The 14,428-nt window shown below is 42.5% G+C and overlaps 1 protein-coding gene across 2 annotated transcripts in view; it reads left to right on the plus strand.

The window, feature by feature from the left end:
• Window positions 1-14,428, plus strand: part of syt7b (synaptotagmin VIIb) — a 244,396-nt gene that overhangs the window by 174,087 nt on the left and 55,881 nt on the right. For both annotated transcript variants that reach the window (XM_037545312.1, XM_037545313.1), the window contains one exon: window positions 6,010-6,129. In XM_037545312.1, the coding sequence (XP_037401209.1) occupies window positions 6,010-6,129 (120 nt within the window). The remainder of the gene's footprint in view (window positions 1-6,009; window positions 6,130-14,428) is intronic.

The following is a 14,428-nucleotide window of genomic DNA, read 5'->3' on the forward strand; positions in this document are numbered from 1 at the left end:
TGAGAAGGTTAAACTGTAGTCATGACTTAGCAAAGCATGTGAATTATATAGTTAAGCAGTTGCTGTGATTAAGTAAAACACGTAAATGAGATAATTCAGTTTGATAGTTATGCTGTGGCTATGACTTAGAAAGGCATGAGGATGAGATCATAAAGTCATAACCTTACTAAACAGTGGCCACACATTAGGATCCCACAACCAGGTTGTAGCCATGAACATTTTTATTAAGAAATTATGTGACCAGCATGGATCCATGGCTTTTCCATGGGTGACAGTAACCCTAACCCTAACCCTAAGCCTTGTAGCTTCTGCACTAAACTGCACCAACCATTGATTACATTTGTTGTAAGTGGACAATTGAGTAAATTTGCACTGAACCATTCTTTAAAGAACAGTGCTGGTCTGTGCGTGTGTGTGTGTGTGTGTGTGTGTGTGTGTGTGTGTGTGTGTGTGTGTGTGTGTGTGTGTGTGTGGCTGTTAGCAGATGAACTGAGCAGCGATCTCCTGTCTTCAGCATCATTACTCCCACTACCGACTGTCAAAGAGAAGAGAAAGAACAAAGAGAGAGAGAGAGAGAGAGAGAGAGAGAGAGAGAAAGGTGGGGGGTGTAAAAGCTGGTCATGGAGGTTTGTAATGGTGTGTAACAGAGTGAAAGAGGCAGAGTAGTTCAGTTTTGAAACATTGGCATGGATTCTACTGTAGAACCTTTTAAAGACAAAAATGATCCATACTTTTTTTGTGTATTTATCCCCCTCAGAATAATGTTTCTTTATCATACAGTCAGAATTCAAATAAACATCTAAAATAGACTTTTGTATTGAGGCCCCGAATAATCTGTTATAACTCCTGTGAGGGAGGTATGTCTCCCGGATTAAGGAGTTCTTCAAAGTGCTCCTTCCACCAACTGACAATATCCTCACTTGAAGTTTGAGTTTCTCCACCCCTGGCAAATACAGCTTGGGCACAGCCACCCCAACCACTCCTGAGTCGCCGGACAGTCATCCAGAACCTCCTTGAAGCCGACCAAAAGTCTTTTTCCATGGCTTCACCAAACTCCTGGATTTTGCTTCTGCCACCATTGCGACTGCCACCTTTTTTGCCTGTCAGTACATATCTGCTAAGTCGGGAGTCCTTCAGGCCATCCAGTCCCTAAAGGCCTCTTTCTTTAGCTTGATGGCCTCCCTCACCTCTGGTGTCCACCAGGGGGTTCTTGGATTACTGCCCCAACAGGTACACACAAGCTTTTGGCCACAGCTATACCTGGCAGCTTCCACAGTGCAGGTTTTGAACAGGGTCCATTCAGACCCCATGTCCCCTACCTCCTCTGGGATATGAGAAAAGCTCTCCCAAAGTTGGGAGTTAAAATCATTCCGAACAGGGGCCTCCGACAGTCGTTCCCAGCACACCCTCACTATTCACTTGGGCCTACTAGGCCTGGCCATCAGTCTCTCCTGCCATCTGATTCCACTCACCACCGGATGGTGATCAGTTGACAGCTCAACACCTCTCTTCACCTGAATGTCCAGAACATTCCCCAGGTCCCAAGTCAGATGACATGACAACAATCAATAATTGACCTCTGACCCAAGGAGCTCTGGTACCATGTACACTTATGAACGTCTTTTGTTCAAATTTGGTGTTTGTTATGGACAATCCATGCCTGGCACAGAAGTCCAATAACAATTCACCATTCGGGTTTAGATCGAGCAGGCCGTTCTTCCCAATCACACCTCTCCAGGTCTCCCAGTCATTGCCAGCATGAGCATTGAAGTCTCCCAATAATGTACTCTGTAATAATGGACTCTGTAGGCAGGACCCTTTCAAGAACCCTGCCCACACACAACAGTCAGAGTTTTCCTCTTTGCGATTTTAATTCACATTGAGACAACCCTCTCATCCACTGGGACAAACTCCAACTGCACGGCCACCAGCCGGGGACTCATGAGTATCCCCACACCTGCCAGGCGCCTCTCACCCTGTGCAACCCCTGAGTAAGAGAGGGACCAATCCCTATCCAGGAGTTTGCTTCCAGAGTCGATACTGTGGGTGGAGGTGAGCCAAACTATATCTAGTTGGTACCTGTCAACCCCTTCCCCCCCAGAGAGGTTACATTCCACATACCAAGAGCCAGTTTCTGCCACAGGGGCCTAGGCCACCAAGGGCTCCCCTGCAGTCTCTCACTGCCTATAAGGCACTGCACCGCTTCCCCCTGCTGGACCTTGCAGGTGGTGGACCCACATGTTCTCCCCACGTTGACTCTTCGGGCTGAGCACGGCCGGGTCAATGGGCTGCCCCGCCACCAGGTGCTCGCCGAGGAACGCTACCCCCAGGTCTGGATCCAGGGGTAGGTCCTGGTGACCCTCTCCCAGGTAGGGTATACGATTTTCTGTGTCTGTTTTTCATGGTGGGGTTTTGGATCGTGTTAGTCTGCATCTTCACTCCAGACCTGTTCACTCTGGGAGACCCTACCAGGAGCATATTGCTCCCGACGACTTGGCTCTGAAGATCCCTAGACTACTCAAGCCCTTCTGCCACGACAAGGCCCCGATCCAGGAAGGGTAGATTATTCTTTCGAGAGCATCTCGCTGTGTAAGATAATATAAAAAATACCAAAAAAAATGTACGGCAAGTCAAACTTTTGAATGCTGTTTTATAAAAATGTGCTGGTTTGTATGACATCACAAAATAAATTCAGCATGGGCTGTTTTTGCAGCGTAGTACCCATATGTGGACTGTACGGACTGGGGAGCAAGTGTTATGTTTTAAAACGATTTTCCATGATACAGGTCCTTTAAAAGCAAAATAAAAGTTAATTTTAGCCTAAAAGTCCCAGTCAGTTTTTTAACTTTAGCATGATTTCTATTGTGTTACCTTTTTAAGAGCCCACATCTCACACGTTCCTATTTATATTGTGTTTCCTGTTATATTTTGTCTCTATCCTTAAGAACTACACAGTCTGTTTTTGTTACTTTTTCCTTTAAGATATACAATAATATGTATACATGAGCTCTGTTCTGATTGGCTGCCCTGTTTTGTGCCTCATTCAGAAAGCAATCAAGGCTGAAACACTCCTTACAACTTCAGTGTGAATAGGCAGTTTCCATGTATGGACTGTATTTTGAAACTCCCACTTTAGCAGCATTTAGACATTACATTTACAAACTCTTACTTTTGAAAATGGCCCTTTAAAGACCACATAAAATTCAGTTCAGCCTGAAACAGAGTAAAAGTGGTTGTGTTTTACAGTGATAGCATAATTTACATTGTAGTAATATACAAAAAAAAATCAGTACCTCGTGGCTCGGATTTAATCATCTGCAAATCCACAGGCTCATATGCATTAGCAGATAAATATATTCGTCTTATCTTCCCGTCGCCTTCCCATTTCGCTCTGCGGATGCTAGCTAGCTCAAGGCCCACTCATAATAAGCTTCCTTTGCGCAGCTCCACCTGAACAGAGGAAAGTCTGGCTCCAGTACTTATGATTGTCTGACAGGCAATTAAACTCCTGCCCTCGCAGAGGAAGCCAAGTGATTTTGGCCATTGTGCTAAGAGAGCTGCGCTCAAACGGCCAGATACTACACTCTGGAGTAAAAGCTTTTGAACTAGCGGGCTGCAGTGAGGCCTTTCTTTATAGATATATGAGCGCAGAGAAAAACAACAATAGAAATAATGATGAAGAAAGAGTGGCAGAGAACAGAGAGAGTGAAGGAGCGAGGAGAGTGGGAAGGAGATACAGAGAGGGAAAAGATCACAGGATCCTTTTCGTTTTTTCTTCTTTAAATGCCTCGTAATAATAGCTTTCAAAGGACAGGCTTAAAAAAAGCATTTCATTTATCCAAAAAAGATGGAACTGCGTCAGATTATTCGGACCAGGCTGATGTTTTTTTTTTTCTTCTTTTTCTTTTTGCTTGGACCTGTATGGATCTGGAGTGAAGTGCCCTCAAGGAATCTCTCCTGAGGGAATGTAATCAATGTCTCAGGCCTAATCTGATAACGCCTCTTGTTTTAGGGCTGCAGTAATTAATGCAGCATTTGGAGCTGCATCCCAGAGTTTCTCAAACTCCTTTAAATCTCCAGCACTACAGGACAGTAAAAGAACCCAATATTCTTCTAATTTAAAAAATGTAGATGAAATTCAGATGATGCCCCCAGTGCTAGACAAATACAAGCACTCTCTGAGTCTTGTGAAGTATCATTGCTTCTTTTCGAACCGTTAATACATTGTCATTGGACAGCCGAACGTGCTTGGAGGAGAACCCTAACCACCAGTTGTCATATGTCAGTTTACAGACATCTGTGCCAACTAGCATCACGCTGAGTGATGGCGAAGAATGAGGCCAATTGTGCTCTTTTGGACTCCCAGCCATGCTTGGTTGTAGTATCACTGGGGTTTGAACTCATGATCTGCTTAATTCAGTGTTTTGAGATTCAGAGAGGTTTGGTGTGAAATGGTCCAGATTTCTTTACAGTGGTGGTGACTGGAACCAGGGGTCACCATGACTACAAACTCAGACATTTAATTTACCATCCAAACCCACCAGTGAAGCTATACGTGTCTTCTGAGTTTATATGGAAAGTTGATGATGATAAAACAGTGGAAATCCAAAAAGTATCATTTGGACTATTTTGCCTCACAACACCCTGCATGTATCCCTCCACTTTGACTGTTCTATTGTAAAAACAGTGACTCTGTTTACATCTTAACCACTTCATTATGCAGAATATTTTGAAATATTTCAGTAGAATTCCTCTTTAGCTCTGTCTGTGATGACAGGACTGTATTCAGCATTCACAAAAGCATTAGTGAGGTCAGATACTGATGTTCACTCCAACTCATCCCAGAGGTCTTGGATGGAGCTCCATCACTCCAGGGAACACAGTTCCACTGCTCCACAGCCCAAGCCTGGTGACCTTAGGGTCATGTGCAGCTGCTCCTGAGCGTCCCATGCTATTGGTCAGTCAGTCAATTTCATTTGTAGGCTATTACACTTGCTGCAGTGGTTAGCGCTGCTGCCTCACAGCAAGAGGGGCCTGGGCAACCAGGGTCCTTTATATGTGGAGTATGGATGTTCTCCCTGTGCCTGTTTAGGGTTCCTCTGGGTGCTCCGGTTTCCTCCCAAAGTCCAAAGACATGCAGGCAGACTAATGGGAAGATGCTAAATTGCCCCTAGGTGTGAGTGTGTATGTGAATGTATATGTCTGTTGGTATAGGCTCCAGCTCCTCCCGATACCCAGAAGGATAAGCGGCTTAGAAAATGTGTGTTTATGCGCTAAGAAATTAATCCACTCACACTTTGGGCTCAATACAGTGGAGCCAATCAGTCTTAAAGATATAGTAACAAAAGGAGTCTGAAGCTTGACTCTAAGGGTTAAAAAGAGGATGGAAAATGGTCGGGGAAAACTTATAAACCCACACAAATATCTTTGTTTTTCAATGAGAACAAATAAAATACAAGAAAAAATGTAGATCATGGCCCCTTGAATATATTTTTTAAATTTTTCCTAAAGAATCATAATCTAATTGGATCGAATTGTGAGATCAGGAATTTAAACCCGTAGTGTCAGTATGGATTGTTTTGATGAAAAGGTTAAACAGGCTCGCAGTTCAGACTGAGCTGAATGTGGAGGCCACAATATGCGCAGCTCAGGAGAGAAGAACAGTGGGAAAGAAAGGAGGGCAGGAGAGGAGGACGAGTGGCAGGAAAGAGTGAGTCACTAACACTGCTTGAGGCGGATCGAACGCTGAGGCATGAGCAGCTTCAGGACGCTGCCAGGGTGCCTGTATGTGTATGTGTGGACGAGAGAGAGCGAGCGAAAGAGAGAGAACATCACGTCACATTGAGACTCACGTATTTACCCTGGATGTTCCTCTATTTCTAACCTGACCTACTTTACACTTTTACTACTTCCTACCACTTTACTGTTCCTTCTCTTTTTAAATATTTCTCGTAAAGAGCGTCTTCTGCTGCACCAGGCTGATTGTGTGTCCGCATGTGCGTCCTGCAGGGAGGGGAAGATGGTGGTGCTGTCACTAGCGATCGGATTGGCTGAACAGGACGACTTTGCCGACTTGCCAGACCTGCAGGAGAAACCGGCCAATCAAGAAACTCCACCTGCTGACAAGAGGTAGAGGCCGGCTGTGTCCAGAACAATGCCCTATTCCCTGCATAGCGCACCATTTTGGGAGTCTGCCAACCGGTGGTCCAAAAAACATGTTGGATAATACCCAGTACTCTCACAATCCCACAATACACCACAGTAGGTAGAGCGCAAATGATGCACCCCAGCAGTCACAGAATACCCATAATGCACTGACCATTTCTGTGCACTGTAAAATTATAGTGTTCTTATAATGATTAGTGGACCATTTCTGTTCCTTGTTGTAGTGTAGTGCTCCAATGTGGGGAACGCTGATCTGGGGCCGTTTCTGTTCTCTATAATAGTGTTCTACGTAGTGCTCCTCTGCAGGGAACAGTGATTAAGGGACCATTTCTGTTTCCTAAAATAGAGTTCTATAGAGCTCCAATGTAAGGAATAATGATTAGAGTACCATTTCTGTTCCTGAGAACAGTTTGACCAATCGATCATTCCCAGATTTTGTCTTGTTTTTTAAATGAGATCCCATCCCAGATAAAAGTAGAGTTTTTGCCCTTTCCCAAAGACAAAACAAATTTTAAAAAGCACTGTTGTCTTCTGTGTTCTGTGAATTTGGTGCTCACAATGTACTTTTACTCTAAAAATGAGTCAAAATGTCAAAGCTTCAATGGATCAAGTCATCAAAGGTAAGACTTAAATGGTCCATAAACTTTTTTCACACCAGCCATGGTAGTGTGCTTTATTCTAGGATGATTAGGTTTAGGTGTTTTGGGTTTTCCTCGTCTTTGTACATCTCAGCTGTCTGATTTGAACTCAGTTATGTCATCTTCGTTGGACAGAAGTTGGGTCTGTGGTGAGTGGACGTAAGATTTATAATGAAGGGTTTTGCCGTGTTGGTTGTGGTCTTTTTGTTTTGTTTCACTGTGGTGAAACTGGCAGGCGATAGCATTGGAACTGGCAGGGTGATGCATTGCTGTCAGCAATAACTTGTAGCCTGATATTCGGAAATTCTGTCTACCAAGTTGGGACTGCTCACTTTTTCACAGGCCAAAAATTTTGCAATCTACAAGAAGAGACACGGTGACACAAAGTGGAGATTTGATGGAAATTACTCAGTGGAACGAGGTGAATGGTGCCAGTGTTGGTAGGAAGCAGTTGATTAAGCATAGGACTTTGTCTTTTCAGTCGCCAGTTCTCCCAGGATTATGAAAACATTGGATGAGGGGACATTGGTATGCTCTCCAAGGAAAAAAGCACAGCTTTTATTGGAAAAAGAAAAGAGAGCAAAGCTGAGGTTTTGGTTGCTGAGGTTAAGGTTAGGGCTTGATTCAGTGGAGCACGGCAACATTTACACATACTGGCCATTATTCATCAACGTTGTGTGAAAAAGAACAAATATGTCGGCCTGTAATTATCTATAAACTCTGTATCTGCATCTGGTTAATTTTACTACTGCACAAAGTGGAAATGAGCATAGATTTGCACGCGAATGATGAATCAGCTTTAGTGCGTGAAATCAAGCACCAGCCTACCAGCATCTCATTTACATATCATTTACATGAAACAGGCCCTTATTCATACAGATGTTTCGCTAAAGGGCCAATAATGCAAAACAGTTTAGCCAATGGCTGTGCTCGTAGGCAGAGTTTGAGGTGGAGCAGTGAGTGCACTGCTCCCCCTACTGACCAAAGTGTATAATGTTAAAATTGCCACAGCTGGAATTAATGTGTAATGTGATTATTTTCTTACAATAACGTATTTAAATGGCAAATTGTTGCATGGTATGAGATGCTACTGCATTTGCTGTGTTTTGTGTTGTTTGTTTTGTGGTTGGAGTCAGTAGTATAAAACAAAAGCACAGCGTAAAATATCTTTAAATAGAACGTGGAAGAGTTGCAGTGTTTGTTTACACCAATCTGCATGTACAATAGTACACCCACTTTTGTACTGGATTACCAATTTGCATGGATTATTAGCATTATCGTTATTTTTAATTTATTTAGAACATATTCTTATTTACAATGGTGTGCCTGGCAAGTGCCCCACACCTATTACTATAAGATTAAATCATTTATTATTATTTAAAGTATGTATTTTCTATTTTTATTCTTATTACTGGTATTATAGATGATATTGCTGTATATTTTTTATGTTGTTAAACGTTTACACCCAAAGTAATGTGCACTCCTACCAAATGTGAGTTTGGTCGTGCAGATGTTTCAAAGATGAAACTGAACTGAACTGTCAGTGAAATTCATGTGTACTAATTTTATGCGCACAACTTTGATAAATATGGGCTTCCTGTGGAAGAACTCTTGAGTCCACTTGAGTTTCAGACCACCATGATGCTCCTTTTCGCCTGCAGAGGTATGTGATGTGGACAGCTGACAGGTCAGAGTGTTCCTCACTACTGCTCTTTTCCCTGTTCTCCCAACACACACACACCTCATCTCCGAAATCTATTACTGCCCTCGCAGGGCCCAAACCTGTTATCCATCACTGTCAGTGCCGGCATGAGACGCTCGTGCTTCCTGCTCGCTGTAGCAGAATTTGATGTTTCATATCAAGACATAATTTGTGGGATCACGCGGAATATTACAATAATGGAGGTGCTGGCGTCATTTAAAGTGATAGTTCAGGGGGAAAAAATGAATTTACACAGTTTGCTCCCTTTGCATCCCAAGTGTGGTTATCAACTAAGGCAACTTGACACGGCGATGGTTTTGGCACCATGCTAATTGGTGGGGTATAAGCAAGGTGCGAAACACAAGGGTCCTGGGTGGGGAGGGGGGTCCTGCAGCACTGTTCTGCCTCAGGGTGGCGCTGTAGCAAATTAGTTCACACAGTTGGTCCTTTACAGCCTAGCAACTGCAACTATGCTCAGAAGAACTTTTCAATATGCCATAATATATTTGTAAATCTGAAAACCTGCCCGATTTCGCAAGAGGAGATGAGTAAGCTCTCAGTTAATGTGAGTAGGAGGGCATTGCCAAACTAGAACAGAGCATTTCCAGAAGAACTGTAAAAACAAAACATTTTGGTGCCATTAAAGCTAGCACCAGTGCTGCTAAGGCGGGTAACTTAGCAGGTAGCCAATGCTGAAGTAACTGGCCAACATGGGATCCCCAGAATACCAGGGTGTATTTCACACACTGGGCATCAGTCCCATTACTTATTAACTACATTACCCTCATAGCCCCAGTGCCAAAACTAAAAAGGCAACTTCAGACACCAAACATGTCTTGGCTGATCAACTACGTTTGTGATAAGTTGGGGATTTTTTAAAGCCAAAATTTTTTTTAAACGATTGCTGATCCAGGGGACATTTTTACTTATTTTTTCTGCTTCTGTCTCGGATGCATGTCTCCGTTTCTGCACGTCCCCTTGCTTATTCTCCTAATATTACTATTTCTCTCGTTAGCTTCTCTCTCTCTCTCTCTCTCTCTGTCTCTCTCTCTCTCGTGGTGATGCTCATTATAAGAATTTGTGGTCTTTCACACAGATATAGAACTAAAAATACTGCCTTCTCCAGACACACACTCACAGATAACACACAAATATAGACAGACACACACACAAGCTTTTACACTCACACACACTTAAACACTGACAGCGACACTCAGTAAACTTATTGAATCCATTACTTTGTGTGCACACACACTCATACACACACCCACAAATGCACAGCATAGAATTTACTAGGACATATTTACCAGGAGATATTAATAATATACATTATATAGGCAAAAGTGTTGGGACACACCTCCTAATTATTGATTTCGGGTGTTTTATTCAGTCTCATGAGCCTGCCTTTACGCGCTTTTGGATCGTTCTAAAGATTTGACGGTTCTAATGAGTGGATCATTCTGAAGAGCTCAGTGAATATGAGTGTAATATTGTAATAGGATACCAAATGAGCAACAAGTCAATTCACAAAATTTGAAAATGTGGAAGCGTTTAGAAACAGCAATTCAGCCTTTTCTGTTCCAGCATGACTGAGCCACATTGAAGTCCATAAAGGCCTGACTGGGTGAGTTTAATGTGGAAGAACTTGACTGGCCCTCACAGAACCCTGACCTCAACCCCATCAAACACCTTTGGGATGAATGAGGATGGACGTTCTGAACCAGGCGACCATTATTATCTAGCACTGCCCTCACCCTCTTGGGCAGGGAATTCACCAGAGCTGTACAGATTGCTACTGGAATCCTCTTCCACTCCCCCATAATGACATCACGGAGCTGGTGGATGTTAGACACCTTGTGCTCCTCCTCTTTCCACTTAGGGATGCCCCACAGGTGCTCAATTAGGTTTAGGTCTGGAGACATACTTGGCCAGTCCATCATTATTACTTTCAGCAAGGCAGTTGTCATCTTCATCGTTATCGAGTTGGAAAACTGCCATGCGACTCAGTTTCTGAAGGGAGGGGATTGTGCTCTGCTTCAGAATGTCACAGTACATGTTGGAATTCATGTTTCCCTCAATGAAGTGCAGCTCCCCAGTGCCTGCAGCACTCAACCAGCTTCAGACCATGATGCTACCATCTCCATGCTTGACTGTAGGTAAGAGACAGTTGTCGTAGTACTCCTCACCACACATGCTGGACACCATCTGAGCCAAACAAGTATATCTTGGTCTTGTCAGACCACAGAACATGGTTCCAGTAATCCATATTCTTGGACTGCTTGTCTTCAGCAAACTGTTTTCCAGCCTTTCTTGTGCATCAGTTTCAGAAGAGGCTTCCTTCTGGGATGACGGCCATGCAGACTGAGTTGATACATTGTGCGGCGTATGGTCTGAGCACTGGCAGGCTGACCACCCACTTCTTCAACCTCTGCAGCAATGCTGGCAGCACTCATGCATCTATTTTTTGAAGCCAACCTCTGGATATGATGCTGAATACGTGGACTCGGAGTGGAACCTGTCCTGGAAAACCACTGTACGACCTTGGCCACCATGGTATAGCTCAGTTTCCGGGTGTTTACAATCTTCTTATAGCCTAGGCGTCTTTGTGGAGAGCAACAGTTTTATTTCTCACATCCTCAGAGAGTTCTTTGCCATGAGGTGTCACATTAAATATCCAGTGGCCGGTATGAGAGAATTGTACCCAAAACACCAAATTTAACAGCCCTGCTCCCCATTCACACCTGGAACCTTCTAACTCTAACGAGTCACATGACACCAGGGAGGGACAAAGACACAATTAGGCACAATTTGGACCTGTTCACACTGTGAGGTGCACTCACTTGTATTGCCAGCTATTTAGACATTAATAATTGTACACTGACTACTTTGTTATATACAAGTACATTTCTATAGTGAAATGTGAGGGGTGTACTCACTTTTGTGAGATACTTGATATATATATATATATATATATATATATATATATATATATATATATATATATATAATTTTATTTATATAGCACTTTTCATGCTGGTGACAGCTCAAAGTGCTTTACAGACAGGTGATAAAACAGTCATAGAACAGATAATTAGTATTTAATTAGAATCAGAAGAAAATGAAAAAGATTAAATTACAAGATAAACACCACAAGACATTCAGTTTTAATTAAATGCTGAGATAAAGAGAGACGTTTTTAGGGGCTTTTTAAGCTTCACTCTAATAAAAGGTGGAATTGAGTTCCACAGTGTAGAAGCTTAATAACTGGAAGAGGCCTCTCCATGTTTTCTGTATTTTACAGCGGGTATTTGTAGGAAGCCATTATCTGCAGATCTTAGATTAGGTGCCGGAACATAAACAGACAGACACTCTGCGATGTAAGCAGGTGCTAGGTTGTTTTGAGCTTTAATGACTAGTCGCAGAAACTTAAAATCTACCCTGAATGCTCCAGGCAGCCAGTGCAGGACTGATCTGATCTCTCTGTGCTGTTTTTGTTAGGATGCTTCTGCATTTTGTACGAGTTGTAAGGGATGTATAGTTTTTTAGGAAGTCCAGTAAGAAGAGCATTACAATAGTCAAGTCTGCTTGTAACAAATGCGTGAAGTTTTTCTGCGTCACTCTGAGATCGAAAAGGCCTGAACTTTAGCGATATTTCTTAAATGATAAAAAGCTACTTTAGTGACCTTGTTTACATGTGGGGTAAAACAGAATGCAGAGTCTAAGATCACACAGAGGTTTCGAACTTCAGGTTTGGTATATGAAGCTAATGGGGCAGTCGTGGCCCTGTGACCAGAAGGTCGCCGGTTCGATGCCCTCGGCTGACAGTCCATGACTGAAGTACAATTGAGCAAGGCACCTAACCCCCAGTTGCTCCCCGGGAGCCGTGGATAGGGCTGCCCACCGCTCTAGGCAAGTGTGCTCACTGCCCCCTAGTGTGTGTGTTCACTAGTGTGCAGTGACTTGGTTCTTTAGAATTAAGAACCAAGTTTCTCAAAAGTCATTTTTCTATGAGTTTCTATGCCAACAATCAGTAAATCACTTTTTTCATGATTTAATTGTAGAAAATTTTTGCAACATCCACTGAGAAACATCTGACACACTGCTGGTTAGTCTGTCTACAGAGTCTTCGTCTTCAGAAGGAAAAGAAATATATAGCTGAGTGTCGTCGGCATAACAATAAAAATGTATGCTATGCTTCCTAATGACATCACCTAGAGGTAGCATGTACAAAGATAAAAGCAACGGCCCTAAGACTGAACCTTGAGGGACTCCACAAGAAGCAGCGAATCTTTTTTGATGAATGATTTCCAAGTGAAACCATGAACTGCCTATTATTTAAATATAATTTAAACCATTCTAAAACTCTGCCCGAGAGGCCGAGCCAGCATTTAAGATGCTGGAGTAAAATGTTGTGGTTAACAGTCAAAAGCTGCACTAAGATCTGATAAAACCAAAATAGATGGATTTTGTGCAGCAGCGCTGAGCCTGAGGTCATTAATAACACAAATCAGTGCTGTCTCTGTACTACAGTTGGAACGAAAACCTGGCTTGATATTAGATACGCATTTAGTTGTTTGAAAACCACTTTTTCTTAGAAAAGGTTCGTTTGAAATTGGTCTAAAACGATTTAGTATGGAATGATCCGTGCTGCTCTTTTTTTAGCAGAGGCTTCACCAGGGCAGGTTTAGAAGCATCTGGAAAAACACCTGTTGACAGAGAACAATTTACAACAGTTAAAACATCACTGTGCACACAATCAAAAACCATCCTAAGGAATGAAGTAGGAACAGGGCCAAGATCACATGTGGATGAACTTAGTTTAAAATAGTTGTGAGCTCCTCATAGTCAACAGTAAAAGGTGACATTACTGATGTAAGTGGCTTATCAGGAGCAGTATAGGAGCTTGTTTGAGTCTGCTGAGCTACACCCTGTCATATCAGGTCTATTTTATTTTGCAAATGAAATGACTTTAGAAGATTAATCGTCATTAAACGCACTAGCAGACAAGTTAGGTTTAATTAGTCAGTCTATGGTGGAAAAAAGGATTTTTCTCTTTGTGTCTATTGATTACGCTGGAGAGGAATGACAGCCTGGATGTTTTCATAGCATTATTATAGACTGAGATCTGCTCTTAGAGAATATTATAATGTACCTGCGGTTTAGTTTTCCCCGTAAGCGCTCTGATTTACGACAGTTTCTCTTAAGCTGGTGTATTTCTACATTCATCCATGGATTTTTAAGAGTGCACAAGCTTTTCTTCCTTTTTATTGGGACAATGAAGGTCAAGGCCTTCCTGTAATGCAGCACTTAGACCAGAGATTAGATCATTACAGGATGGAGTCGTATCTGTATTCGCTTAGCTATTATAAAGTTTTAAACTTCTCAACTGTTTCTGAGTCAGTGTAACGTTTTTTTAAAGTAACTTTCAGGCACTTTCCTCTTTACTTCTAAATTGATTTGAAAGAAAATAGAGAAGTGATCTGATATGAAAACATCAGAGATTTGGGACACATTTATGCTTAAACCTTTAATGATGACCAGATCCAGGATGTGTCCTAGCTTGTGGGTAGAGCTGCCCACGTGCTGCATCAGATCAAATGTCTCTAAAAGTCTAATGAATTCTAAGGAATTACTGTCTGAAGGACTACCTGTACTTACCTATATGTAAGTTAAATCCCCAGACAGAAGAATCTTATGGTAGTTTGTGGACGCAACTGATAGTAATTCCACAATTTCTGGCGTTAATTTACTATTTTGCATTAAAAGGGTTGATTGCAGCATACTTAAAAGTCATGAATTCCCCAATAGAGGTACTTTCACAGATAAAGTCACTTTTATAAATGCAGGCCACTCCCCCTCCTCATCTGCCCTGTCTTATGCATAATTCTGTACTATTCAGGAGCAGTTTCAAGTAGAGTTGCTG

This window comes from Pygocentrus nattereri, chromosome 15 (genome assembly GCF_015220715.1).
Source record: "Pygocentrus nattereri isolate fPygNat1 chromosome 15, fPygNat1.pri, whole genome shotgun sequence".
NCBI classification, from domain to species: domain Eukaryota; kingdom Metazoa; phylum Chordata; class Actinopteri; order Characiformes; family Serrasalmidae; genus Pygocentrus; species Pygocentrus nattereri.